The sequence below is a fragment of the Curcuma longa genome, chromosome 4, assembly GCF_044706935.1.
Source record: "Curcuma longa cultivar G26 ecotype Majalengka, Jawa Barat chromosome 4, ITB_CL_G26_1.1, whole genome shotgun sequence".
Lineage (NCBI taxonomy): Eukaryota > Viridiplantae > Streptophyta > Magnoliopsida > Zingiberales > Zingiberaceae > Curcuma > Curcuma longa.
In genome coordinates this window covers 9,497,981-9,525,526 of record NC_133864.1, presented here as the reverse complement: position 1 = coordinate 9,525,526, position 27,546 = coordinate 9,497,981, and the positions used below count along the sequence as shown (strand labels likewise).

At 35.8% G+C, this 27,546-nt stretch overlaps 2 protein-coding genes across 5 annotated transcripts; both read left to right on the top strand.

The window, feature by feature from the left end:
• The first annotated feature begins 367 nt into the window (after nucleotides 1–367).
• On the top strand, nucleotides 368–18,623 carry LOC141826535 (protein PSK SIMULATOR 1-like). Of its 2 annotated transcripts, none has more exons than XM_074713787.1 (13): nucleotides 368–694; nucleotides 866–1,351; nucleotides 6,616–6,941; nucleotides 7,109–7,201; nucleotides 7,287–7,377; nucleotides 8,374–8,467; nucleotides 9,781–9,878; nucleotides 10,093–10,162; nucleotides 15,721–15,824; nucleotides 17,219–17,335; nucleotides 17,463–17,539; nucleotides 17,635–17,679; nucleotides 17,809–18,623. In XM_074713787.1, exons 2-13 carry the CDS (start codon nucleotides 1,064–1,066, stop codon nucleotides 18,326–18,328), a joined length of 1,923 nt encoding a protein of 640 aa, XP_074569888.1. In that variant the 5' UTR covers nucleotides 368–694; nucleotides 866–1,063; the 3' UTR covers nucleotides 18,329–18,623. The 2 variants fall into 2 exon arrangements, with proteins under 2 accessions (XP_074569888.1, XP_074569887.1); XM_074713786.1 differs by having other exon boundaries at nucleotides 15,715–15,824.
• Nucleotides 18,624–20,858: 2,235 nt separating this feature from the next.
• Nucleotides 20,859–27,322, top strand: LOC141827693 (F-box/kelch-repeat protein At5g43190-like). 3 transcript variants are annotated; one of them, XR_012601701.1, is made up of 3 exons: nucleotides 20,859–21,949; nucleotides 26,459–26,574; nucleotides 27,104–27,322. XR_012601701.1 is itself a non-coding variant. In XM_074715007.1 (2 exons), exon 1 carries the CDS (start codon nucleotides 20,869–20,871, stop codon nucleotides 21,937–21,939), a length of 1,071 nt encoding a protein of 356 aa, XP_074571108.1. In that variant the 5' UTR covers nucleotides 20,859–20,868; the 3' UTR covers nucleotides 21,940–21,949; nucleotides 27,104–27,322. The 3 variants fall into 3 exon arrangements, 2 of the variants coding, with proteins under 2 accessions (XP_074571108.1, XP_074571109.1); XM_074715007.1 differs by lacking the exon at nucleotides 26,459–26,574; XM_074715008.1 differs by lacking the exons at nucleotides 26,459–26,574; nucleotides 27,104–27,322 and adding an exon at nucleotides 26,218–26,448.
• Nucleotides 27,323–27,546: the final 224 nt, after the last annotated feature.

The following is a 27,546-nucleotide window of genomic DNA, read 5'->3' as shown; positions in this document are numbered from 1 at the left end:
TGACCGCCGTATGTGCTTCTCGATTTATCCTGTTGGTCGGTGGGAAACTTCCGTGGGACCAGGCCGATCACTCCCAGAGATGTGGCTACTGGGATTATCATTTTTTATGATTGTACCTTTGGAACATAGTTGAATTGGTTATGACAAAATAAAAATGACAAAATAAAATGGTAGAAGAAGCCGAGTAATATCTTCCCTATTGTGACCAATATTTTATCAAGGAGTAAACAAGCATGAGTATTAGTTAGACGAAGTCTAACCACCTGAATTAATAAAAAAAAAGAGAGACGACTTAGGGTGTTTGAGTTTGACCAGCTTCCACCCCGGTGCGTGTGGTTTGGTTCATGGATTATCGGCCTCCGGATGCCGTGGGAAGCGAAGAGATGCGATCTTGACCGGGGAGATGGAATATCAATCAATCAGTCAGTCGTTGAATCGACAGAGTTGTTTAACCTTTTCGTTCGTCGTTGCTTGATCGGTTCTGGGAGACAGCAGCTGCAGTCCTTTTCTCCTCCTCTGTGTTCGCCATTGTATATGATAAGCATTTTCTACTGGTGTGCCTGAAATCTGCGATCGATAGGCGTTCGTGTCTGACCAACTGTGAGATTGGGGGAAGCCTTGCATCGATCGTTTGCTGTTTCGTTCTCCTTAGTGCCTTCCTCCTTGTTTGGCGGTTTCTGATCCTTTCGACAAGGTATTTTGCTACTTCCCACTTTTAGATTATTTTGCTACTTCCTCCTGGGTGCTTGAAAAATTGCAATTTTTTTCCGCTCTCTTCTTTGTGCTGGTTTTCTGCCTATAGTTTCTGATTATTTGGAGAGTTTGACCTCGAGTTCTGAACTAGATCATTCTCTTGTGTTTTTAGGTACTTCATGTTTGTGTTCATCTGTTAGAGCTGCGGCCGCAATCGATGTCTGATTAACCCTTCACATCATGTTTAGAATGCTCCATAGAATCCTTTGGTTTGAAGGACAGCTTTTTGTAGCGAATTTTTTGCTGAGACTTCTGGTTTCTGGTTTGTGAAAAAGGGCGAAAAATTGGAATTGGGAAAGCGTTCAGTCAAATGGGCGGAGTTTGCTCGAAGACATCGTCCGTGGATAAATCGCCTAGTGATACACAAGATCCCAATGGATGCAGGAATCAGCCAACAACGAATCAGCCGAACAAGAAGACACAAGGGAATGCGACGGAAGAAGCAATGGAGAAACAGCTGCGGGAACAACCTTTGCCTGGAAACTCTTCAGTTACTTCCGCAGATGCGACTGGACCACAGTTCTCCACATCTGCCCCGCAAACTTCTGGACTAACCAGTTCTAGGCCCTGCACCTTTGGGAAGTCAGGGACTACCAAGGCAAGCTCGTGTGATGTTCTTGTTGCATTTTATTTTATTTTATCTTATTCCAGGTAAGGACTGCTAGCACAATGAATGACTTGACACGTTTTCTATCATCATGCTAAGCGAGATGAGATAGGTTACAGTGTTTTTCTTTTTCTCACTTTTTGGTTAGCAATAATACGAATGGGGCAAGACTGCATGGTGCTTCATGCAAAACGGTTAGACAATTGGCTGTTGCTTTCTTATTTCTTCCTTCTTTGGTACAGCAACATAGCTTAAATGCAAAGTCTAGAAGAACTAATCCAGCCAAGTTATAGTGACTTCTACAGTTCTACTTTTCCTTCTATCACTAATTTTCATCTAATATCTAAGATGTTGTGGATATTGATACTAAAGATATTAGTAGCAAAGCATTCCATTACTCCAGTACAATTAGGCAAGCTATGAATGTTCTTAGTCACCTTGAAGTTTTACTCTGTCCTATGCATGGCCTATGAAATACTAATCCAGAGTTACACAGTAGTAGGTTATAAACTTGCTGAAGAGACAAAAGAATGGCTGTTCTTGGTCCTAATATTTTAGGTATTCGATGAAATCTTTAGCATGGTGTATACTTATGGTTCATTTTTCACGTTACCACATGCATTTTTCCCACTTAATTTATTCATTTTTATCTATGCATTGCCTTTTCGGTGATTTGTGTGTCTCTAGCGCATTCCTGATATAGCTTGCATGTGTGATTCTTTGCCATAGATATGCAAATTGAGCTCTTCCTTGATAAATTAAAAATTTCAGATTACTGTAACTTAAATTAAATTCTAATTATGAAACTTATGACCTATTAGTATGCTTGATCTTCCGTTGTTGTAAGCTTGCAGTTTATTCTAAGGAGTACACCATGAGGCCACTAAATCTAGAAGATTCTCATATGGACCATTGTGATATCAGTGTTTATATGGAATAAGATGACCTGTCTTTATCTTATGCGTCTTGTTGAGTTTATTGGCATATGCCCCCTTCAAATTTGAGCAAACAAAAAGAGTGAGTTGTTTCAATGCTCATGAGTACGATGCATTAGTTTAGTCCCACATAGAGAGTTGTAGGCTAAGAACATATTTGTAGGCTTAGATGACTGAAATATTGTTCATTTAGCTTAAGCATTTTGGGTCATTGGATGGACCTAACAAATTGAGTCAGTTCTCTAATTTGTGTAAGTTGGGAGAAGTGGTATCAAAATGAGATATTAGGAAAGAGTTGTTTGTGGATGTCAGAGCCACCGTTGGATTTCAAGTCTTGACAGAGACACATGCTTTAAGTGTGGTAGATTGTTATATCCTAGTTTAGTTCTGTGTATGAGTTGTGCACTAATGAGGGAGTTTAGTGAATAATGTTTCCACATGATTGTTGTTTATTTGGAAAGAACTTCTGATATAATTATTAGGCATTTGTTATGGTCAATTTTAATGCTGAAAAGAGTGTATAATAATTTAATTGATGTCAAAAAAGATATAATATAATGTTGTTGGTACTTCAAGAACTATTGGGCGCATAACTAATGAATTCCTTTCATTTCACACAGTAATTTTAAGGCTCCGATTATTTCACTTGAAATTGATTGTGGATCTAGAGTGATAAAACCATGATAAAATTGATGTGGTTAACTCCATATAGTTGGGACTAACACAAACTGGTGATGGATTTGGTCAAAGTGGGAAAGATTACTTCCACTTTTGAAAAGATCAAGTGAATCTTCAATTTTTTAAGACAAGAAACATCATGATTACCATTTTTAATATAGGGACATCACTATATTGCCATAATTTAAGTTAGAAAGATCAAACAAAATAAAATACAATATAATAAATGTAAATAATCAAGAAAATTAAATTAAATACATTTAAAATACAATATTTTTAAACTTTTGAATGTAAAATGTCGGTGAGAGGTTCTTTTGCTTCCCTACGACCATCATTATACCAAAATTGGATTTTCTGACCTTTATAACTAAAAGTTTGAAAAAAGGAAGAAAAGTTAGCTTTAAGTTGTATGCCCACCATTATTTCATCATTGTCAACTTATATTGTCCCAACTATTTGTGATGGGCTACATGGATCTTTTCCATCCCTTTATGCTTTATTAAGAATTATGTATAAAAATTAATTAGATTTTTCGTTGCATTAACTAATGTTCTTTTGGTAACACTTTACCACCTTTTACACCTTCCACTCTAATGGTTTCATATTTTTGTACTATTTCTTGTAATACACTTTTTTTAAAATAGTGACATAGTGTGAAACATGATTTCTTTCCCCTGGTAATATAAATTAAAGATATTATATAGCGATAATACAAGCATAATAATGGTGTAGAGATTACAATTTAATATTACATAGGAAACTTGATGGAACTAATAGTATTTTAAACATGAAACGTAGATCTAACATTCTTTGAAATAGTGTTGGTAAACGGGAAATGTGGTTGATGAAACAAAATATAAATAAATAAAGACGGACATGATTAAAAGAGTAACAAGCCAATCCAAATTTCCTTGGCATTTCATGCAAGGTTCAAAATCTTGAGTCGTATCGAAATTTCAACCATTGATTGGAACAATATTTCCTTGGATATTGTTTCAATATTGTGACAATGTTTTGATGCATGGTGCCGGTAATGGATTGGAATTGAAGAAGAAAGGAGATGAAACATAGGAAGAAAACATTGTTGTGCTGAAGTACCATGTCAGGCGAAATAGTTGAAATATATCATTTCTGCATGAAGGAAATATTGTTGTGCTGAAGTACCATGCCAGGCGAAATGATTGAAATATATCATTTCGATATTTTATTGAAACTCAATACCACTCAGCACAAACAATGCCTCATTCCTTTACTTTAACTCTTTCCTCCTTCAACTTCCAATCTGTCAACGACCCTATTTATCGGACCGTTGACATGATACTAAAACAGTATCTTTTGGGTTAAAGACCAAAACTACGACATGATTCGAGATTTTGAATTTTGGTGTCGAGTGGTATTGAGTTTCGGTGATTTATTGGAACGATATGTTTTGCCCAGAACGATACGTTTCGCCCAATACAATACGAGATTTCAAACCATGATTTGATGAACAAATTGGAAGGCAAAACATTTATATAGATAGGTGCCATGGTTTTTAATTCAGAGTCTTGATTAAAAAAGCAAAATCATCCTCTGGGAGTTCCTTTTCTTCTCTCCCATTTCAAAGCTTCTTGCTCAAATAACATCGGAGCTCGGAAAAACGCTTTGTCTATTTGAGAACTTCTTCCTAAGCTTCTACTTCTCCTTGTTAGCAATCTAATCATTGTGAAACTCCTTGTTTCTAAAATACTAGACATAAATCTTCATGGCCACATGCAGATGCTTGATTCCATGCTTGACCCAAATGGGCGTTTCATTTCAAACAATAGCTTGTTTGATATCACTCTCGAATCTTGACTAATATAAAACCTATCAAAATATATATAAATAAAAATGGAAAGGATTGAAAGAGTAACAAGTCAATCCAAATTTCCTTGGCATTTCATGAACAAATTGGAAGGCAAAACATTTCCCTAGACAGGTGTTTCTACCCATGGTTTTTAATTCAAGGCCTTAGCTAAAAAAATCATTGTAGGAGTTCATTTTCTTCTCTTCATTCACAAAGCTTCTTGCTCAAATAACATCAGGAACCTGGAAAAACACTTCAGCTGTTTGAGAGCACTTCCTAAGCTTCTATTTTCTCCTTGCTAGCAATCAATTCACATTGTCAAACTCCTTGTTTCTAAAATACCAGACATGAATCTTCATGGTTGCATGTAGATGCTTGATTCCAACTTTCAGGAATTTAGTTATGAAGGATTATAAAAAGAAAAAATCGACAATGAAGGTTGATAGAAATTCAGTTATGAAGGTTGCTAGAAGGAAATCCAAAATTGAGAATGGATGAGACTAAGGAATTAATGATGGTAGTGGAATAAAACGGTGAAAGAAATTAATGATGGTGGTGCAACAAAATGGTGAAATGTGGAGATGACAGTAGATGTGCAGAGGATGTGGTGGTGACACGGAGAGAAGGAGAAGAGAAAAAAAGTTGAATTACGAGATTGCTTGTTTAGGATTTTGATTAAGGCATCATAAGAAAAAAATAGAATAAAAAAAGAGAAAAAGGGTAAAGCCTGTAATTGGCGACAATAAATAAAAGAGATTTTAAAAGATGAAGATGCTGGGGAGAGAAAGATAAGAGATTATGAAGAGTTTGTTGAAATCGAAAATTATATTAACTCAAAAACTTGTTAAATACATAGGATCATTGCTGCTTTTATAGATTGATAACATGGCTTATTCTTTGGAAAACCTAAAAAACTAAGACATTTATGGAAACTAGCTACGCTATCATATTCCATAATCTATGAAACAATTTCATCTATACACGGTTACAAAAATGTGTTTTCCCACATTTATAATTGTGGTTACATAAACAGGGACTAATCATAGTGCACTCTACGTTAGATTGAAAAGGTTTCATAAGATAGTCACATGATCATCTACTCTTCGCATATAAAGAATCAATGTAATTATAGATGAGAATATTGAGATGAATGTGTGAGGTTAGGGTGTAGTGAAATTCATGAATGAAAAGGTTATATTCCTGGTTTGAAGTCTCGTACCGTATCAAGCGAAATGGGCAAAATGTCTCATTTCAATAGATTACCGAAACTCGACACTACTTGGCATTGAGACACTGTCTCCTGTTTCGTCGTGTTAATCATGCCAACAAGTATCATTTCATGTCAACATTTGACACCCTTTGGCATACTAAAATTGAGATAATATGATTTTTTTATAGTTTATCTTCATACAAAATAATATCAAAATCATAGCATTACAAATGAAAAACAAATATTGAACTTAACTATGCAGTTGTTTATCTTTATCTTTATCTTTTTCTTTATCTCCTTCTTCCTTCCACCTCCAATTTACTACTGGTATCATACATCGGAACGTTGACATGATACCAAAACAATATTGTTCTAGTCAAACACCGAAATACTGGCACGGCTCGATATTTCGAACCTTGGTCATATTATTGTTGGTTGCATTTTATGTAGTTAGGTGTAACCTCGATTGATGATAAAACATCTTTTGACGATAAAAATAAAGAATGCTCTATTAATGTGCTTATACTGTATTCTTCCCTTGTAATTCTTGATTATGTACGTCCCTGTAAGCAAGGGATATCAATTCCACATAACTGTATTGCAGGTTTCAGAAGTGAGCTCTGTGTTAGGAAAGGCAGGTAGTATGGGGCTTGGCAAAGCTGTGGAAGTATTGGATACACTTGGTAGTAGTGTCACAAATTTGCATCTCAGTAGTAGTTTTGTAGCAGGAATGTCAACAAATGGAAACAAAATAGCCATTTTATGTTTTGAAGTTGCCAACACAATAGTTAAAGGATCCAATCTTATGCAATCACTTTCAGAGGAGAACATAAAGCATTTGAAGCAAGTTGTACTTCCCTCAGAAGGTGTACAACATTTGATATCTAGAGATATGGATGAATTGCTAAGCATTGCTATTTCTGACAAAAGGTACTTTAGGACACCATTCTTCATTCATTCATACCATAGATAAGTATTACATACAATTAAATATATGCTCAGAAATTTCATAATAAAGGTTGGTCTTGACAGATATGCCTTAGACAATCAAATATTAAGTACTTCCGTTTATTGAGTTTTTTCCCCACTTCTAACAGGGATGATCTTAATGTCTTCTCTAATGAGGTTGTGCGCTTTGGAAATCGGTGTAAGGATCCTCAATGGCACAATTTGGAGCGCTATTTTATCAGGTAAAATCCCTATTTTTATTCCACAGAGTTAACATAATCAGTACCACTGCCTGCACAATTAATTTATATTGTATGTTGATATCAGACTGGCATCAGAACACACACCTCAAAATCAGCTGAAAGAAGTAACAGAATCAGCTATTGAACAACTTTTGACATTAGCTCAACATACAGCTGTGGGTACACTGTATTCATTAATCACTATTGTTTTAATGTAGTCTACTTCACTTCATATTCACATGTATCTTGAGTCATGATTGTATCTTGAGTTCTTGTGTAATATCTTTGCTGCTTGTGTCTGTTTCCCTTGTATGTAGGTAGACTTTTCTGTTTCTTAGTAGTTTGCACATGTTCTCATGATTACTTTTAGTTACTTAGTCAATAAAATTCATCTAAACTCTTGATTAGTGCTTAAACACACTATATATTGACATGATTTCTTTTACGACATATTAAAAAGTTGTAATTTTGGAAAGTTTCAAGGGTGATAAGCTGTTCTTTTATCCTTATAATCAAATATATAAACATTGAATAAACCTCTGAAATATGGATGTTTTCCTAGCTTGTTTGAATTAACTTATCTCCCTCTCTCTTGAACAAATAGGAAAGTCATCGACTTAAAGCAAAAGAATCACCATTATTTCTACAGTTGAAAGTTTCATGGCAGAGAAGTTCATTCCTGAACGTGCATTTTATTAGAAGCCTGTGGAGTTAAATTGATCCATTCCTTAAGTTCAGTGATCCTTTTCTAGGGGTTTCATAAATTTTGAAATTCTGATTAAAATAGTAAGATCTGAACTACTTCATTTCAGAAGTTGGGAGGTTAATTTTAATAGTCTATATCAGTATGCTGATACGTAAGTTGTTAGTTTTTAAATTAGTGTTACATAGGTTAAATGTGTTGTATTAAGAGATTCCATGTTTGCAAGTAATTGCTAACTTGTTTGTAGTCATTATAGTGACCTTTTTTTTTGATTGGGCTGATAAATTATTCCGGTTGTTGCTGCATAAGTTTGATGTCTTATATAAGACTTTTATATTCCGTGTTTGAGTGGCCGAGACAAACCCTAAGCTGTCCATTTAGTCATTTTAAGCAATTTTATCATTACTTTGGCAATGCTATTCTTTTGATTCTCAAAAGTTTCTTACTATTTTCATGTCTGTTTCTATAGGAATTGTATCATGAGTTGCATACTTTGGATAGATTTGAGCAAGATTACAAGAGGAAGCAGCAAGAGGACAATAGTGCAAGTGGAGTTCAAAGAGGTCAGCTTCTCTTCTAGGTTATTGGCATTTAATTTTGGTTTTCACTTTTCATATACTGTTCTCAGAGAGGTATATTTTCTATTTTGTTTTAATGAGAAATTACTGGTTGATCTAGTATTTTGAGCAAACATACCCATTTTATTGAGTCTTGGATTATTCTCCCAGTAAGTCCCAGGTCAGGATTAGTTTCACTGGTATAACAATGCTAGATCAAATAAAGGTACTTGTATTGATCAAAAGCACTATGAAGATGCTCTTGCTTTGAGCTATGCATAGGGTAGTATATCCTTCTATACTTGTATACCAAATTACTGTAAATATTCCTCTTTAGTTATGCAAATCTACTTTCTGGTTATTTAATAATTTTGAATTATCAAGTGATTGTTAGTTTGCATACGGAGAACCAAATTTTCACTTTCAATATTGCACAGTATATCACTATTAGAAAATCTCCTGGCTTCCCAAGTGTCAGTTCACTTTCATGTTAGCTTAAATTAGCTGTATGATTGTAAAGATGCTCATTAACATGTTGAATTTTTAATTGGAGTTGATTGCTATTTTTTATTTTCAAACTTATCCAATTAGTATAGATATTTTTGACCTATCAATATCACAATGAGAACAATCAACAAGCATAGGTTTCCACTTATGTATTATGATATTACTTTTCTCTTTGAGGATTTGGTTTTTTTTGTACTGTAGTTCATTCTTTTTCTTTTGCCACTCTACATCTCTTCTCTGACATCACATCTTGCTGCTACAATCTCTGCTGTCAGTCAATTAAGCTGGTCTCAACACTGCCACACCTTCGGAAGTCCTGCAATTCCATAGTTAATCACTCTTAAATGGTCTTGGCTACCAAATCAGTTGTTATTGCAACTTGTATTACTCTGCTGAAACATGCTTGACTTGAATATTTGGGTTTGAAATAGTGATTTTTTCATCAAATATGTGCATAGGATGCAGAAAGGCTATTTACCTGCTCAATAGTCTCTGTCATCAAAAATTGAGATTTTACTCGGTCTTTAATCTTGAGCTATTGTGCTTAGTCAGCAAAACATGTAGACTGCCATCCACAATTGTATGTGGAGGTAGAGCCATTCATTTTGAGGGCACCTTTATGCTTGGCATTAAGTGAACTAACAATCTTCTGATATTAGCCAACATTCTTTTCATGCTAGAATCTTGATACCTGATTGGATTAAGCATATTTTTCTTATCACATCTTCTGGTGTTATGATGAAAACTCGTAACTTTTTATATGCAATGTTTTATTGACAACCATCATCCTGAATGTATTAATTGATATGTAGGGGAGAATCTTCAAATTCTAAAGCAAGAGCTGAAGAGCCAAAGAAAGCATGTAAAATCCTTGAAGAAAAGATCACTATGGTCTAAGAATTTGGAATATGTAAGAGTATATATTGCTATAAGATGTCACAATATGATAATGCATTGCCACTCACCCTACCATGTTGTTTTGCATAGGCTTTACAAACTTTTGAATTGTTTGGCAACCTTTTGGGAGTTCAATATTGATGATACTAAAAGTTAAAACGTTAATGGTATTTGTCAGAATTGGAAGTTGTGTTTTAAGGGAAAAAGTTGTCCTTGCTATATTGTAGGTACTGGTGAAGCTTGTAGATATTGTCCATTTCATACATCTGAAGATTAATGATGCATTTGGAAATTCTGGTACTTGAATATAAACCTGTCTCAGTTTAGTTTGTTTTTCCCTTGACTAGCTTAACATTCCTGTGATTGATTTATACATGATTACATGTAGGTCTTAACAAAAGTTCAGTCTTTTCATATTTGATATTTATTATGTTTCTGCAGTTTTTGTGATAGGGCATAGACTGGATTAGGGAATGCTTTTCCGAAAGTACTTTAGAGGGCTAAATCACTTTGAGAGTGAATTAAGTGTATGGTAAATTTAGTATTAATACAATAAATGCTATAAATGTTAATATCCAATTTTGGTATAAATGAATTTTATAATATATTTGTAAACTAATATTTAATATTTGAATTAATATTATACTATAAAAATTCAAACTATAAATTGTTTATTATTACCCTAACCATTTAAACATATTAAAATAATAAATTCAGAACAAAAATTTAAATTATTACATAATCAATGTTATCTTACTACTAATTAAATAATTCAAACAATTGTAACAGAATCATTCTAAAATATAAAGTAAATAATACTACATGGCCAACAGATTCAAATTTTAATTATTTAAGTCAATATAAAATCATATATTAATAGTTTTCCAAATAAAATAAATATAATTATTCAGTAAGATATTTGTTTTTGAAAATAGTTACAACATAAAATAGTACATTTTATGCCATACAAATAATAATAAAATTAGAGATGTAAACATAGTTATTTTATATTTTATTTTCTTCTAATTTTTATTACATTATCAAAATCCAAATTTAAATGAAAAACACTTCCATAGTAAATAGACTGTAGATGAAAGTGATTTTGATTTATTTATTACCAAACACAATTCCTTTTATACAATGCGCTTTAGCACAAGTGCATTTATGAAATGCACTTTTGAAACGCGAATGCATTGCCAAACCCAACCATTTTATAATGCTGTCCACGGACATGTTATATATCTTCTTTCTTGAATTTAATTGAATTGCATTTTTTTATGCCTTGTTTGTTTCCGGCGCTGAATGTTGGGCTATGACTCGAGCACATGAGCAAAAGATGAGAGTTGCGGAGATGAGGATGTTAAGATGGATGTGTGGACATACGAAGATGGACAGAATAAGAAATGAGAGCATTAGAGAGAAAGTTGGAGTTGCATCTATTGAGGAAAAACTCCGTGAGATACGTTTAAGGTGGTACGGACATGTACTTAGACGACCGATAAATGCTCCAGTTAGGCGGTGTGAAACTATGACAAATACGCATATCAAACGAGGGCGAGGTAGACCAAAAAAGACTTGGTTAGCAACAATAAAACAGGATAAAATTTATTTAAATATAAATGATGATATAATAGAAGATAGAGCTCAATGGCGTAAAAGGATCCATATAGCCGACCCCACTTAGTGGGATAAGACTTGGTTGTTGTTGTTGTTGTTTGTTTCCTTTACTAGAGAATTGTAATTTGCCAAAGCTATTGTAAATTGCCTCAGGCATTATCTCACGAAATGTGAAATGATTAATTTACAAGTGTTAGGATTCTATTTGGTTTATAACTTGGTGGTATACCAGTGCCACACTACCTTGAATGCATTAGTATGAGAAACCTTCTTTATGCAGAAGTTGTTGACTTGTTTTGATGAATAGTTTTCGGTATGTTACATTGTTCAAATGCTTGGTGGCATGTTAGCTTATAAAGGTACTTTCCAGTATAAGCACTGGGAAGTCAGTTCCATTTCCTATAATTTAGTATTTATAGTGGAGAAGAATTAAGAAGTAACATAAACCCTTGCCGGACTATATTTCATGTGTGTACTCACATATTATTGATAATTGGTTTCATATTTTGGCAGGGATTTGCTGTATATTTTTTAGTTATTTTTAAAAATTTATTTCCAACTTCTAATATTGCTCTGGCTTGGAGATTGATCGGTATAAGAGTTTGTATCAAGCCAAATTGGATTTTTTTTTTAATCTTTTGTTCGTAACCCTCATATATAGTAGCCCACATTTGGATTACAACCAAATCTTTGCATTTACAATTAGCCTAATATGATATTCTAATTCAGCAAACTGATTATAAACATGGTTGACGGTAGAAATGATAAATCTTATGTTATACGATAAAAATACAAAAGTTGAAAAAAATAGATTTCTTTCTATTATGTGAAGATCCGAAGATGTAACCATTATACACTCAACAACTAACACTAGTTGAGAAAGTCATGCCTTGTCACATTGATATAGAATGACAATGAGGTCAAACCAATATAAGCTTAAAAATTGTCTTGTCAGAGTAAACTCTTTCATATCTTCATACAACATGCTTATTTCTTGTCTCTCTCTCCATTTGTGTTGATGTATCAACTTTTAGTTCGATAGAGAGGATGGAGTTAATAACAACAACAATCAAGTTTTCATCTCACAAAGTGAATCAGCTATATTGATGTTCTTACGTCATTGGGTTCGATCTTCTACTATATTTTCATCTATATTTAAATAAATTTTATTTTATTTTATCGTTGCTAATCAAGTCTTCTTTGATCTTTTTTTTCTCAATTAACATGCATATTTATTATGATCTCACATTGCCTAACTGAGATATTTATTAGTTGCTTAAGTATATGTTCATACCATCTTAAATACGTTTCTCGGAGTTTCTAAGGCAATTATTAGTGTATTCTAGGGCCTTTAGAGAGTAGTCCAAAGCAACTCAAGCGATTTAGCAATTAACTTCACTTTATAATCATTTCATTCACTACATTATATTATATTGTTGTTGTTTGTACCTATATTCTAAGAGGTTTCGAGAAGGAATTCAAAAGAAGAAAAATAACAATATTCATGGAGTGACCTGTCGAAGGGTCATAAATTGTGAAGTAGGAACCGGGGGTTCCAAACCACATAAAAGGACTTATGTTTATGGTTATCATATTGTGCTTGCATATTTTTGTGTTTATTTTTTGTTTTCTATTTTTCCGCTGCATAAACTAACAATTGTAGACAAGATGATAGACCAAACGAAGAAAAAGATGAATACGTTATTCACCTCCCCTCTAGTTGTGTATAACTATCCTACTTGAATAATTATTTTAAATTATTTTACTCACCTTTAGCTATATTGCATGTTGAGATGAATTCATGTAAGTTTTCTTCCTATGATTTTCTTCCACTTAACTTGTTTGCACATAAAAATAATACTATCAGAGTTACATAATCAATTGAAGTAGAATTTTAGAGAAACAATCTAAAGAAATTGTAAACATTATTGGTGCAATTGTACCCTAAGTGGTCAGGTTTGACCTCGAGTTAAGTTATAATTTGCATTTGTATTTGATGTGTGTGGTAAGTTATGCAAGGAACTTGGTAGGACAGACATGGAATTTGAGAAACTCGTGACTTGACAAAGTTGAGTGTTAATAATGGCTTGGTGTAGTCAAGGCAACACTCTTAATGAATTGAAGGATTGTTGGAGATCGAAGAAAGATAGTATGAAACATTTGAGAGATTATAGGACGAGAAACATTGTGGTGGTGTTAAAGCAGTTCGTAGAGCGTGATTTAGTGTGACTATCTCGAGGTTTATTGGAGATCAGAGATAGATAGTTATGTCCGTGGGATTAAAGGAGGAGGAGCATTGAGGCACAGTGTTGACAGTAGCTAGAAGAAGGCTAATTGTAGGTGAAGTGTGAAGGATGACATGGAGCAAGCCGTGGGCTTGGCCCATCCAATGAATGAGTAAACTAGCAGGAGATGGCCTTGATGGCAAAGTCAAACTACAAAAGGTAAGCTCTAGTATGTGAGCTGTGAGAGTTGAGAGACATGTCCTTAGAGGAGGGTAGATCTTAATTTAGTTGAACACTCGATCGTTAAGATGATCATAGCCGATGCTCTAGTTGACTCAAGATGATTCAAGTCAACTGATGAGTTGAGTCAATTAAGGAGTTGACTCAGGCTAATTGGCCAATAAATAAAATATTTATCTTTGTGGCTAAGTCGATTGTACAGTCGACTAATCTGTGGTCTTAACTTGATTGATGATGAATTTCACTCTTGATGATGCTACAATAAGAAGTCGGAAGGGTTTGTTGATTTGATTTGATCACACTGCGTTGCAATTGTTGGATGATCTAAGAATTATAGTGGAGCAATCGTCTGGTGGTGAATTCCAATCGATTCAAGTAACTCTTGGCAGATTGCAGGCTGAAGCGATCAAGAGGCTGATGGTGGATTTAATTGATTGATTGACTATAAATTAGAAAAATAACAAAAAGCTTGAATGTTTGTTGGCTATAAAAGGAGGGACCAAGGGGGCATTTGAAGGTTGAAAAAATATTAATTGTATAAATCATATTGAGCCTTTTTCTGATTACAATTCTCTTGTATTTTTTTTAGCCTTCCTCTAACCTTCGCTGTAAGTTCAAGTTGTAAGAGGTTTCTCCACCTTTATATGTTATCTGCGCGAAAAAGAAAGATAGTGGTCTTTAGGGAGTAACTTACTAACGAGTCATGGGACGTGAAGCAAGAACGACAGTTCTAAACCACGTTATGTCGCCTTGTTAGCGATTGTGGTATGCGAATTACTCGTGTGTTGATTTCTGTTGTACTAACTATGTGTGACCTCGCTAAGTTATTAGAAACAGTAGTACATTTGTATTTGCAAGAATAATTGCTATTCACCCCTTCTAGTTATATGACCATCCATATTGCATTGGTCTCAAAAATATTACTTTAATTTATTTTGACGTGTGATGAAGTGTGCCAAGGCATGCTGAATGTTAGCATGACATGATATTTATCGACACAATCAATAGAGGTGAGTTATCCATGCTGATCAAGTATTAGCTTTGTTAATTTACTAAAATGGCATGCCTTAATGGGTGACACTTTATGAGATTTAAAACTATGGTGTGGGTATTAGTGCAAGTGAGACTGGCTTGATTTGATTTTCTTGAGCAACACTAATACATATAGTACTCAATTATGAAGTAAGTTGTTGAAGTCTGAGCCACCATGTACACACTCATTTTTTACTTGTCAATTGGATGCATGGAGTGAAGTGCATTGGGTTACATTTTGTACTCTATAATGAATATCATCGATGAATTTATTTATTCTTAGCTATTTTCAGTTGAATGTTTATGGATCAAGGTATACCGTGCATTCTCAAGCTCCTCATGGATACATCATGTTGTCTATGTAGTTGTCTTGTGATATTCTATGCTACATCTATTCTCAACCAATTAAAAGATGTTTTGGATTATTTTTTCTCAGAGTAAGTTAAAGAACGTGGGTCTGCTAATAGAGCAAACTTTCAGTGATCCTTTTCTTTATGTTTTTATCAACATCATACCAAACATCAACCAATTTTCCCAATTGACTAAACTATAGGATTAGCTTCGTTGAATAATGCTTTCCAACTTGTCACTTGGTCAATCAACATATACTTCTTAGTTCTTTCCTATTTGAAACAAAAGGCATAAAAATTTAAGCTGAACCATCCATTCATGAATCAATTGTTATTTGCTCACAGTAGTTTTTATCTTTGCTAATTAAAATTGTTATTCACCTAGCTGCAGATACTTCTAAACTAACAGTGCAGACTACAAAGATAAATAGAAGATTAGGACCCTCTGGCCTTGCTCTACATTATGCAAATATAGTCACTCAGATAGACACACTTGTGAGTTGTTAGCTTAATTTGTTTCCTGTCTTTCAAAATTCACTCTTTTTGCTGGTTTGTGGGTTTAATTGTCTGTCCTTTTGCTTGCTAAGATTCTTTTGCAAAATATTTCTCATTTTAAGACCTTCCAAATTTTCAGTTTTGATTCTACCTACATTTAATTTACCATCGCTAGATTTGGTTCTCTTGTTGCAGTTATCTTCATATTTTAGGATACATCTGTTGAAGGCAAATATTTCCAGCAGTCACAACTACTGGTTTGCCATATGAATTGCTGACTGTATGGCATGCCACCTCCGTATTGGTCCCTTGGCATCTTTTTTTAGTGAAAATAGGAGGAACACCCTGAAAATTTAAATTCAGGGTTTGAGTGTTATCACAAAAGGGAATAATCAAAAACCAAAAAGTTAAATGCAGTGTTTCATAAGTCTTGCTATGTGGAAGTTGCCTTCTCTATTTTCCTAGGAATGTTATCATCTTCCACTTTTCAACTCTGTCGACATCATGAAACTCGTGGTGTGACAAGGTGGAATTAATGATATTTTCTATAATTGTCAGAAGCAACCAACAGTAAAGTGCACTGTTTGTCCATGTCACTGCAATACTAAATAAAATGATAGAGTTAGTAACTTGTATTTTGCTAAAGGAAAGATATACACCTATTTTTTAAATTATTATAGATTATGATCAGGGTGCTCATCATATTACACTACCGTGGCTTCCCAGTTTAGACGGTGAGAGAATTTGTAAGGCACAGTTGATAAAATTGGAGAAAATTGGTTTGGCCTTAAACATTTTGGATAATAGTTGGCTTTACCATGTTAGTAGTCAATTCTTTCATCTGGGTGGGTTGTTATAATTTATATAATTGATATGGGAGCAGTTCTAGTCCTATGCATGATAAGGTTTTCAGTCCCATTAGGTTGCTTGTGGTGGTGGTTTTATTTGCTGGGCTTCACATTGCACTCAATTAGAGATGATTTGAGCTATTAATAGATTCTGGACCTTCACAGGGATGTGGAGTTTCTCTTTGAAAAAATTGAGTTGCAAGATGGCATTAAATTTAAGTTTACCTCTTGGTTCAATAGGTTCATTAGATAAACCCTGCTAATTATTAGATTCGGTGATGACAGATTCATTAAATAAACCTTCCTAATCATTAGATTCAACGATTGATCAATTTAAGTATCCATATAATGATTGACAAAGTACCATTTATGTAGCTTGAGATGGGCTTCACTTACAAAATAGCTTTGGCAGCCAAGAATGCTATTTATTATTTGCTTAAGTAACCTACTCATAGACGAGAAATTTCCTTGATGAAATGAAAATGTACGATTGTATAAGATAGTTCTTTATTTTGAACTTATCGTCTAACCATCAAGTACCAATAGGTCTCTCGTTCAGGCTCTGTGCCCCAGAATACGAGAGATTCATTGTACCAAGGATTGCCCCCAAAAATAAAATCTGCATTCCGTTCTAGGTTGCGATTATCTCAAACAAAGGAAGAGGTATGTTATTGTTTAAATCTGACTTGCCATCCTTAAAGATTCACCACTAGTTTGATGGTTCATCACTGATGCTAAATAATAACAGATTCCTTTGGTGCTACTGTTTTTTTTTCCCCAACTTTTGCAGCTTACGGTTCCTCAAATCAAATCAGAGATGGAAAAAACATTGCGTTGGCTTGTCCCCTTTGCCAACAACACAACCAAGTAATTCAGCTTGCCATTTAATTCATCCTCCAAAGCTTTTACTTGCCAAATCATGAATGCTCATATCCATTTCAATTTGGCTTCAACTTAACCAGGGCTCATCATGGTTTTGGATGGGTCGGGGAGTGGGCGAACGCTAGGTAAGAAACCAATATGATACTAGATCAATTTCTGGTTGCTTATTGAATGATCATTCATAACCTTTCTCCTAGCCTGATGTCATCCTTATCATAGGCATACCTAATTGTGATTGCATATTTTCCTTTCAGTTCCGAAGTTGATCAAAAACCAGGTGGTCAAGTAGACTTGCTCAGAATTGAGACACTGCATCATGCGGACAAGGGCAAGACTGACACGTACATTCTTGACTTAGTTTTGTGGCTTCATCACCTTGTTTGCCATTCCAAATCAGGGAATGGAGGGATCAAGTCGCCCATCAAATCTCCTGTCCGTTCACCCACACAAAACGGGTTGACTTCCTCATTGGCCTCAACAACACACAGCTCACCATGTTCCGCGCTCTGCCAAGAAGACCAAGAAATGCTGCTGCATGTGAACTGCAGAAAGCTAACACCTGGAATTAGCAGAAGTCAGGAGTTCCGCACGTCGAAGTCTAAATCGGGTAAGAACAAGAGGTTGAGCAAGAGCAACAGCCATTCTCCAACGAGCTGCAGCAGGAACGACTTTTTCACAAGAAGGCCATCATTGCTTCCTGTCATCGACTTTGACATTGACAGAGTAAAAGCCATGGATGTGATTGATAGAGTAGATGATATAAGAAAGCCATGAAGCATCAGTTTGCTGGGAGGTTATCTCAATCTAAGTCTTAATGTTCTCGAACATCTGGAGTAGCAGGACGTCGTCAAGACAACGCCAACGTGCCGCAGACAGTTTTTGCAGACAAAATCTTCCTCCACTATGTGCAGAAATTCAGCAAGGGTGTGGTTGGCTTGTATCATTTTAGCCTGTGGGTTGAATCATAAGCAAAAGGGGAGAAGGTTTCAAATGGCCTGGAACTTTCTATATGTACAAAGGCATATCGATGAGTATTTCTAATAAAAGGAGTTATAAATTTGAGTAGTGACTTCTGCACATCTCTGATTGACTCAGTGGCATAATTGAGTCGGGTTCTCATGGACTTTGGTTTTGAAGATTACTTTTGGTTTCTTTGGTAGGGAGTCAAGAATATGCTTTCAAGACCTGATCATGGCATAGTTAAGCTTGAGGTCAACTTAGCCTCTGTTTGGGAGGAGGTGAGGGAAAGGGAGGGAAAGGTAAGGAAGGGGAAAAAAAAATTACCTCTGTTTGGGATGGGGTGAGGTAAAGAGGGGAAGAGAAAAGAAGGGGAAGTGTTCCCCTTCCATGCCCATGAATAGCCACAATTTCTTACACCCCAAATCGGGGTGTAAGGAAGGGGAAGTAATTTTATTCCAATTTTACCCATCTTCTTTTCTCTTCTCCGTTCTATTCTCCATTGTAAAACCATCCGCCGCTCATGAGGGCCAAAAGTCTAGCGGCGTTTCCCTCTTCCCTTTCTTCTTCTTCTCTGTTCGTGACGCACCGCCAGCTCCGCCGCTTGTGGGAGAGAAAGAAAGCGTCAAGCTGGAATTCTTCAGGCCCTCTCCTCTTTCCATCCACCGTCTACCGGAGAAGTAGAGCACCACTGGCGCTTGTCCTCTCGAGCAAGACCAATCCCGCGACACCGGTTTCCCCTTTCCGTGCGAGGTTCGATTTTCCGACAGGGACCCGATGCAGAGGTCGAAGACGAGGAGGAGGAGGAAGGAGATGGAATCGGGGAGATTTTTGACATTTTATCTCTTTAACTCCCATTTCCTTTCCTTTGGATCTTCCTTTCCTCCCAAACAAGGTTACTTTTCTTCTTCTCTCTTCCCTTCCCTTTCCCTCCTTTCCCCTCCCTTCCCCTTCCATTAATGAACCGTCCCTCACCCGATCCAAACAGAGCATAGGAGTTTGTCTAAATGGTGTGCTTGCCGACTGACTAGTGTGGTCGGTTGCCTAGTATATGCTAGCAGATTATTAGACCAGTCAATTGGAACAAAACAATGTCAATTGACAGAACAAAATAGTTTTGTTCAAACTTCAATGGGCAACATAACTTGATCAGTTGACTAGGAGATTGCCCAGCTGATTAGAAACCTATTTGAGTTCCACTAGAATAGTAGTATTGTTGGATCCAATATTAATACATTTGAATGTCTAGTTGACTAGACAGGATGATAGTTGACTAAGACAATCATTTTCAGCCTTGTGTAACTAAACGTTGGACCATGGTTCATTAAAGGCTTTTGGGCGCTCCGGGATATAGGTGAATTGGTTACGACAGAATAGAATTGCAAAAATAGATAAGGATTCGAATCTCGGCGAAGTCGAGATAATGCCTTCCTCCATCGTGATCAACTGCAGCTTCTTGATTTACCTCTTCACAGATGATCGTGGAGTCGATCGTCTGGGGCCGCTAAGGTGGTGGATTCCACCTTTTACAGAAATTAAAGGCTTTTGGATATCTTTGGATATGGTGCAATAATAAAATATTTAGTAAATTAATCAAGTACTTATCATTTGAATCTCATGATGTACTATAGAGTATTTTCTTTTAACGGGATAAAAATTTAGAATATTAGTTGTTTCCAATTGACCTTATTGGCGAATTAAAAGAAGACTGTTTACCTCCAAAATTAATTGAGTTCATAAGAGTGGATTATAAAAAAAACTTTTGGATGATGATTTTGAGATCCATCTACGTTTTTAATTAATTAATTAATTAATTTTCTACTAAATCAAGAATTTCTCTTACGTACTTGTGTCTTGTTTACTTTTAATGAAGGTGGAAAGAAAAAATGAATTTGTATGAAAATCAAGATATTTGTTTCCTGTTTATTTGATATAAAATTAAAGAAAAGATGAATTCTATTTCTCTTAATCGACGATTGATTTAAAAAAGTTGAGTTGATTTATCATTTGTTCGTGAGTATTTTTCGATTATCTTTGGGGTATAATTAAATTAGTTATTGTAGAACAGATTTATTGTAATAGATAAGAATTTGAATATGCTATCTCCGTAATGGTAACTATAATTTTTTAATTTACCTCCTTGTAGATGATATGATAGATCATATAGAACCGTTAGATAGCGAATTCTAATTTTTTTTTACTACAGTGAGAATTTTTCGATTTATCATAATCATCTGAAAAATTTTCGTAGGATTAATTGATCGCTACCGGAATTAAATTAAAGGAAGGCCTGACCCTCTGGATTAATTGAGCCTAAGGCCCATAAAACACACACACACAAACGAGGTCTGCCTGCCATGGCGTCGTCCTCCGACTCCGACTGGGAGAGGCTTCCTCTCAACCTACAAGAATCCATCCTCCTCCTCCTCCCCATCTCCACCCTACTCATCTGCAAGTCCCTCTCCCGTTCCTTCCTCCACACCATCCGTTCCCCCTCCTTCCTCTCCGCCTACTCCCTCCGCCGTTCCCGCCACCTCGACGACCTCATCTTTCTTCTCTTCATCGACGGCATCCTCGATCGCCGCCCCCGCGCCATCGCCTTCCTGCCCGTCCGCGCCACCTGGTTCCGCCTCCCGCTCCCACCTTCGCTGTGCCACATCCACACCTCCAACGGCTGTCTGGTCGTCGCCGAGAAATTTGAGGGTGGGCAATTCGTCTCCGATCTCCTCTCTAGGACAGTCACCCCCATCGCCCCGCTTTCGTTTCATTCCTATATCCTCTCACTGGTTGAAGACGAGGCCTCCACGGATTTTAAGATTGTGTCTTCTAGCAAGAACGTTATCGATGGTGGGATTCTTCGACCCTCCGATTGCCTGGTCTATAATTCCGCTTCTCGCCGATGGGAGTCTGCAGGGCAGTTTCCGCATCGCTATGCGATGCTAGGGAACGCAATCTTGTTGAATGGTCTGCTGTTTGTTCTCGGAAGACAGCCCGATCATCTACTTGCATTCGATCTGAAAACAAGAATGTGGAGCGTGGTAGATGAGGAACTTCCACTTTCTCTATTGTGCTTCCATTTGTTGGTTTTCGAGGAGAGGTTATTCTTAGTTGGTGGTTTGGATGGAGAAGAATTGACAATCACAAAAATTGAAATTTGGGAGTATGATTTAGTGGAAAAGCAATGGGGGAGGTTTTCTTTTATGCCTGACGAAATCTTTCAGCAATTTTGTGGTAACGGTCTTTTTTATTTTGATACAGTAGATCAATTGGGGATTGTTTTGTTTTGCAATACCAGAGAGTCCATCATTATAATGTTTGACATGTCCTCAAAGATTTGGTCACGGGCACCTGACTGTGATGTGTTGCCTAAGAGCAGGAAATCTTGGATTGGGCATGCTTTGGTTCCTTCAGTGCAATTATTGAAATGACTATATGAAGGTAAGCAAAAGTAGAATGATATACTTGCTCCATGTTAATATGTCAATACTGAACCTTGTGGGCTAAAGCCTATTTGTTTCTTGACCAACATGACTAGGTTAATCCTTTCTTGTTTCTTTGTAGAATGTAATATATCTATGTTGACAGTTTTTGTTGCTGGACTCTAGATTGTTGTTGCAAGAGAGATATCATGCCTTATAAAGTATAGGGAAGGCAAATGGAACAATGTAGGATAGACTTGCAATTATCTTTTCATGTCTTGGGATGTTTTCTTAACTATTCCACTAGGAAGCCACTAATTTGTAATTTTTTTTTCTGGTGAACAAAAATGCAAACAAACATAGAGAGTGTATCTCTGTGCTCATATGTGTCAATCTCTCATACACTCCATCAGTATTTTCACCATCAAAGTTAATTTTTCGATTTAAGATCTATGTAGCTTCTAAATTGAGTATGCATTTTCACATCCTTGAATTCTTCTATATCTAATTGATCCATAAACAACAGCCCAACCATTTGGAAGTCTTTGTTATATTTGCTTTCTGTACATGTCATGTTGTTAGCCATAGTGCTTTAATGACCTGATTGAAAAATATGAAGCACATGGATCATTAGAGCTAACTCCTTGTTTTTAGGGCATGAGTTATTCATCTTTAGGTTTCTCAATTGATGATCGCTCATAATGGTACATAAAAACAACAGTTCTTATTTCTCATGCAACTTGATCAAGATATTGTACCTACCACTTAGATTTGAACAAACATCCATTTATCTTTATAGATATTTACTTTTACTTAGCCGACCCCACCTAGTGGGATAGGGCTTGGTTGTTGGTTGTTGGTTGTTGTTGTAAATCTTCACTTTTATTAGGACGATTTACTGTTGCAATTATGCCCTAAGTGATTGGGCTCGATCGTTCATAGACTTTGATAGTTGAGCAAAGGATTTGAAATAGCCTTGCGTATGTATTTAATATATGCGTTAAGTTATGCACGAATTTGGTAGAACACACATAGAGTTTGTAGAGCATGTAACTCGACAAGGTCAAGTGTGGGTGATGACTTAGCAGGACCAAAGCAATACACTCAATGGCTTAGAGGTTCGATAGAGTTTGGAGAATGTTGCATGAGACATATGAGGATTTGCAAACTAGAAGTATTGAGATGATGTTGGAGTAGCTCATAGAGCTTGATTGGACTTCATGTGATTAAGTTGGCCCGGTGATTCGAGATCTGTTGGAGATTAGAGAAGGATATAATGGGGTAACCGAGGGACTTTAGAATGAGAAACATTGAGACATAGTGTCGATAATAGTTAAAAAAAAAGACAAACTATGTAGGTCAAGCGTGAAGGATAACATGTGCAGCGGGTTGAGGGTTTGGTGTCATATGAGGTGACCTGATTGTAATATTAATATGATAATGATAAAATATTGAGAGAAAAGTGAAGAATTATTAGGAAAAATATCAAAAAAGTTTTTTTTTAGAGTTAGGTGGGTTATATGGGTTCGTTCGGGTTTAGGGTTTCAAGTTGATTTCAAGTTCAGTTTAAGATTTTTTAATAATATTTTTGTTTCAATCCGACCTGAACCACTCGAATTGACACCCCTATTAAAGTATGTTAAATCTGGTTTAGGGTACAAACCATTATATAACACCAACATACTATCATATACTAGAGTGGCTTATGATTATGGTACAAGTGAACCATCTAGGTTTAAAAATGTTAGTAAGACATTTTAATCTAGAGAGATGTTTAGAGAGGTCGTGAATGACTTGTGAAGCCAATTGGGACTAATAGGTTTTGAATTTCAAAAAATGTACCTTTAGCATTCTAAAGGTAGGATATCCCAATGGGTTTGGGAATGAGTGGAAAGCCAAATCCTAGATTAGCACATTAGAGTAGTTTCATGCAAAGAAACATTGGAGTTTATATTTAATTTGCATGAAATTGATACAAATTGTATTTGATGTCAAATAAATTAATGCACAAGAGCAATTTAAAATATATTTGATATATAAAATTAAAAGGGATCAAAACAAAACTAGGAGTTTAAGGTTAGGCAATATTTAAATGACGGTTGAAGCGGCAGCCTAGGCGGGAGGCGGACATCAACCGCGCCGCTTTTGTGGAAGGCGGTGGTTTAGGCGGGATAAGTTAAAAAAACTCAGTGCTATCGGTGTTTTCAAAACAACTCACCCCTCCTTTCCCCTCTAATCGATGCCGCTGTTGTCACCCGTCGCCGCTAACATCATCATTATTGTTGATGTCGCCATCGATCGTCTTTAGGTTAGGTTTTTTATATAACAAAAAACCTAATTTGTTTTGGCATTTTGGCTTCAGTCGCATCACCGGACTCGAGTGACAAGTATGGACCCGTCGTCGAGCTAGGGTGACACTTATGGACTCATCGCGCCAGGCTCGGGCGACACTTCTGAACCCGTCGTCGGGCTCTAGCAATGCTTCTGGACCCGTCGCCGGGTTTGGGCTACACGTTTGAGTTCGCGAGACGGGTTCAGACTTGTCGCCAAACCTAGGCCACGGGTCTAGACTCGTCGTCGGGCCCAAGCAATGGGTCCAGATGCGTCACCCGAGTTTGATAACACGTCCAAAGCCAAAGTCGAAGCGAGGTTTTTCTTTTCTTTTTTTTACTCAACTTAGGATTTAATTGAATAATTTTATATTAATAATTTTAATTAACTCCTAGTTATGATTGTGATAATTTAAATAGACTTAATTAATGCATAAAATTAGCCTATTAATTTAATATATATATTTAAAAATATTTTTTATTTAAAAAAATATTTAGATTAAATTTTTTATTTTTAGTTAATATATTTAAGCTTAATAAAATTATCTTATTAATTTAATATATATATATATATATAGTAAAAAAAATTCAATTGCATAGGCGGCCGAGGCGGTAAGCAGTCATTGACAGGGAAACAAAATAGAAATAGAAGTGAGATCATCTTCCATGGTGGTGAGAAGGAAAACTGAAAAAAGACAAGGGGCTAGAAGAGGAAAACAAAATAGAAATAGAAGATAGAAATGTGACAGGGAAGTAGGGTAAGGAAAGATGAAGAATAGATAATGATGAAGCAAAGAGCACAGTAGAAAGGCTAAAGAGATAAACAATATGGGAGAAGAGAGTACAAAAAGATGAAGATGACATTCGGGGTTAGAAGAGTAGAGCTGGGCAGCAAGAGAACTAAAGAGCCAAAAACTATTCTTTATGGAGTTTAATAAGAGTCCCTTTTATTGATTTAAAATTTCTCAAATCTCAACACACTTCAGCACTCCATCCATAGCATAACCAACTAGTCAACACACACATTTGTCAATGTGGGCTATGATTTAAAATTTCATTCGATGGCGGACGAAATTTGTCGTTCCGCCTATCGCTCGACATCAACACCGCATGTCGCACGAAGGCCATGTGATCCCATGATGAACTCTGTGTGGTCGCAGAGGCCAACAAAGGCTACCGCGAACCCGTGCAACCTCCGTGGGTCATGCGGGAATGCTCGGGTATGAGTGTCCTTGCGGGATCATGGAGGACTGCGGAGGTCATCATGATCCGACGACCTCCGTGGGTTGCTGTGGGTGCAATAATGCAGTAAGGAACCTTGTGTTAATAATTAAATCTTAGATTAATAATTTCAATCAACTCTTAGCTATAAAAGGATAAACAGACTTAATCAAAGTCTAATAAAACTATCCCATTAATTTTATATATATATATATATATGTATTTATTTTAATTTTAAAAATATATAATAAAATTTGTATTTGTTTATTTATTTATCATATTGAGACGTTGCGATCTTGTATTTTTTAAAAATATATATACTTCATTTTTTTAATTTTTAGATTAAATTTTTATTTTTAATTAATATATTTTATATTTAAAAAATATTGAAATTATATCGACACAATACGATATCGAAACTCCAAAACCGTATTTTGGTCATAAATCAAAACTCTGATACGGCTCCAGATTTTAAATCATGATGTGAACTAAGTCATATTTTTGGTTTTTAGCCAAGTGTTCAAACCTAATCTAACCCAAAGATCAAGTACGAACTCCAGTGCTTGTTAATGATGCCATTTAACTTTTTCAGATTTGTCACTTCAAATACATCTATTTGGACATGCTAATGCTCATAGTGTTTAGTACATGGAAGGAGGGTTAGATAACTGGCGGTAGATTAACCATTCTCTACTTAGACACAATCGACTTTGTAATACTTCTATGATTTAGCCAGTGTGGAAAAAAGGAATCTAGAGACTGGAGGAGAGGAGACTGATGGATTCAATTGCTATTGTTCTATGTTCAGCAAATTCACACTCATGTAAAATGGAATGAATTATGGACAAATATTCTTCGCCTTCAAGTCTGGTTTGTTTGGGCTCCACAGTTCCTCAGAGATTCAGCTGGAATGTTCTGGGTCAATATTGCAGGATTTTTTTTTTTTAATTTGACGCAGATTTCCTTTTTGTCTCTAGGAAATGGACTCTATGACATACTCTCCCTGCATAACAAGACTTAGGTTCCTTGGAGCCTGTTCACATTTTGCTGCAACATTATGCTGCCTCGGTCACTATTATAATTCAGGGGCACAGTTGAGTATTTCATAGCTTATTGTTTTAAGTATATCCATTTTCTGTAATCAGCATATGTATTATAGTCAACAATAATAGCAGGCACCTGGTGGGAGTAGATTATTTTTATACTTGACTAGGAGTTGCATGAGAAATATTATAGTGGGTGTAGATTATCAGCAAATAATTTTACAACATTTGTGTGTTGATTGTGATTGATTCGTAATATACATCATTGCTCTAATTCATTTACTAACCTAGGCAGTTCATTCTCCCCGGTAAGCAACAAATTCATTTTCCATTATTCTGTTTACACTCTTTGCTTAATGTTTTAGGAAAGCATAACCTGATCCTGATAATACTCTTCTTTGAAATTGCTTATGCGTGCACTTCTTGGGCATTTTCTCAGAATGCACATGTGACTCGGCTATGGCCGATAAAATTTGGGTAATTGCTTATCGTGTATTACTTGTGTAATGGATTTTGAGGCCTTGGTGTAGAAATCATCAGTTCTGTCGGTTTTTCTGACCACCTCACTGTTGATTGCAGAACCCTAACCTGATGCTGCTGTTTGTGTATTCCTTCATGGAGGTACGAAGGTGCTCGAGGCCATCCAGTGCTATTTTGTTTAATTTCCTTGAAGTACTCAAAACTGAGATTCTCAATCATCTGATATTTGCCTTAAAGATGTAGAAAGCCTTTCAGTTTCATGTCCCTCCTTGTATAGGAAGGGATTGCTTGATGTTGGGATATGGAAGCATATTTTGTTGACAAGTATTCTGACAAAAAAAAAACTTAAGTTATTGTCGATATAAATTATGTTTTCTTTTCACTTAGTTGAAGTCTAGTCTTCACCTTGTCCCAAAGAGCAATGCTAATGGAACATCTAAAAAATATATGGTCCAATAATTCATTAGTCCTTTTGCACAATGTAAGCGGTCATGTTAGTGAGTGATAGAGGTGTAAATCAGCCATACTAACAAAAAAAATGT

Excerpts from the sequence above, each read along its gene's own strand:
- LOC141826535 (XM_074713786.1), top strand. The coding sequence starts at position 1,064 with ATGGGCGGAGTTTGCTCGAAGACATCGTCCGTGGATAAATCGCCTAGT. Across the intron at positions 10,163-15,714 it reads TGATGCATTTGGAAATTCTG|CTGCAGATACTTCTAAACTA; the intron begins GTACTTGAATAT and ends TTATTCACCTAG. Across the intron at positions 17,680-17,808 it reads GGGGAGTGGGCGAACGCTAG|TTCCGAAGTTGATCAAAAAC; the intron begins GTAAGAAACCAA and ends TTTTCCTTTCAG.
- LOC141827693 (XM_074715007.1), top strand. The coding sequence starts at position 20,869 with ATGGCGTCGTCCTCCGACTCCGACTGGGAGAGGCTTCCTCTCAACCTA.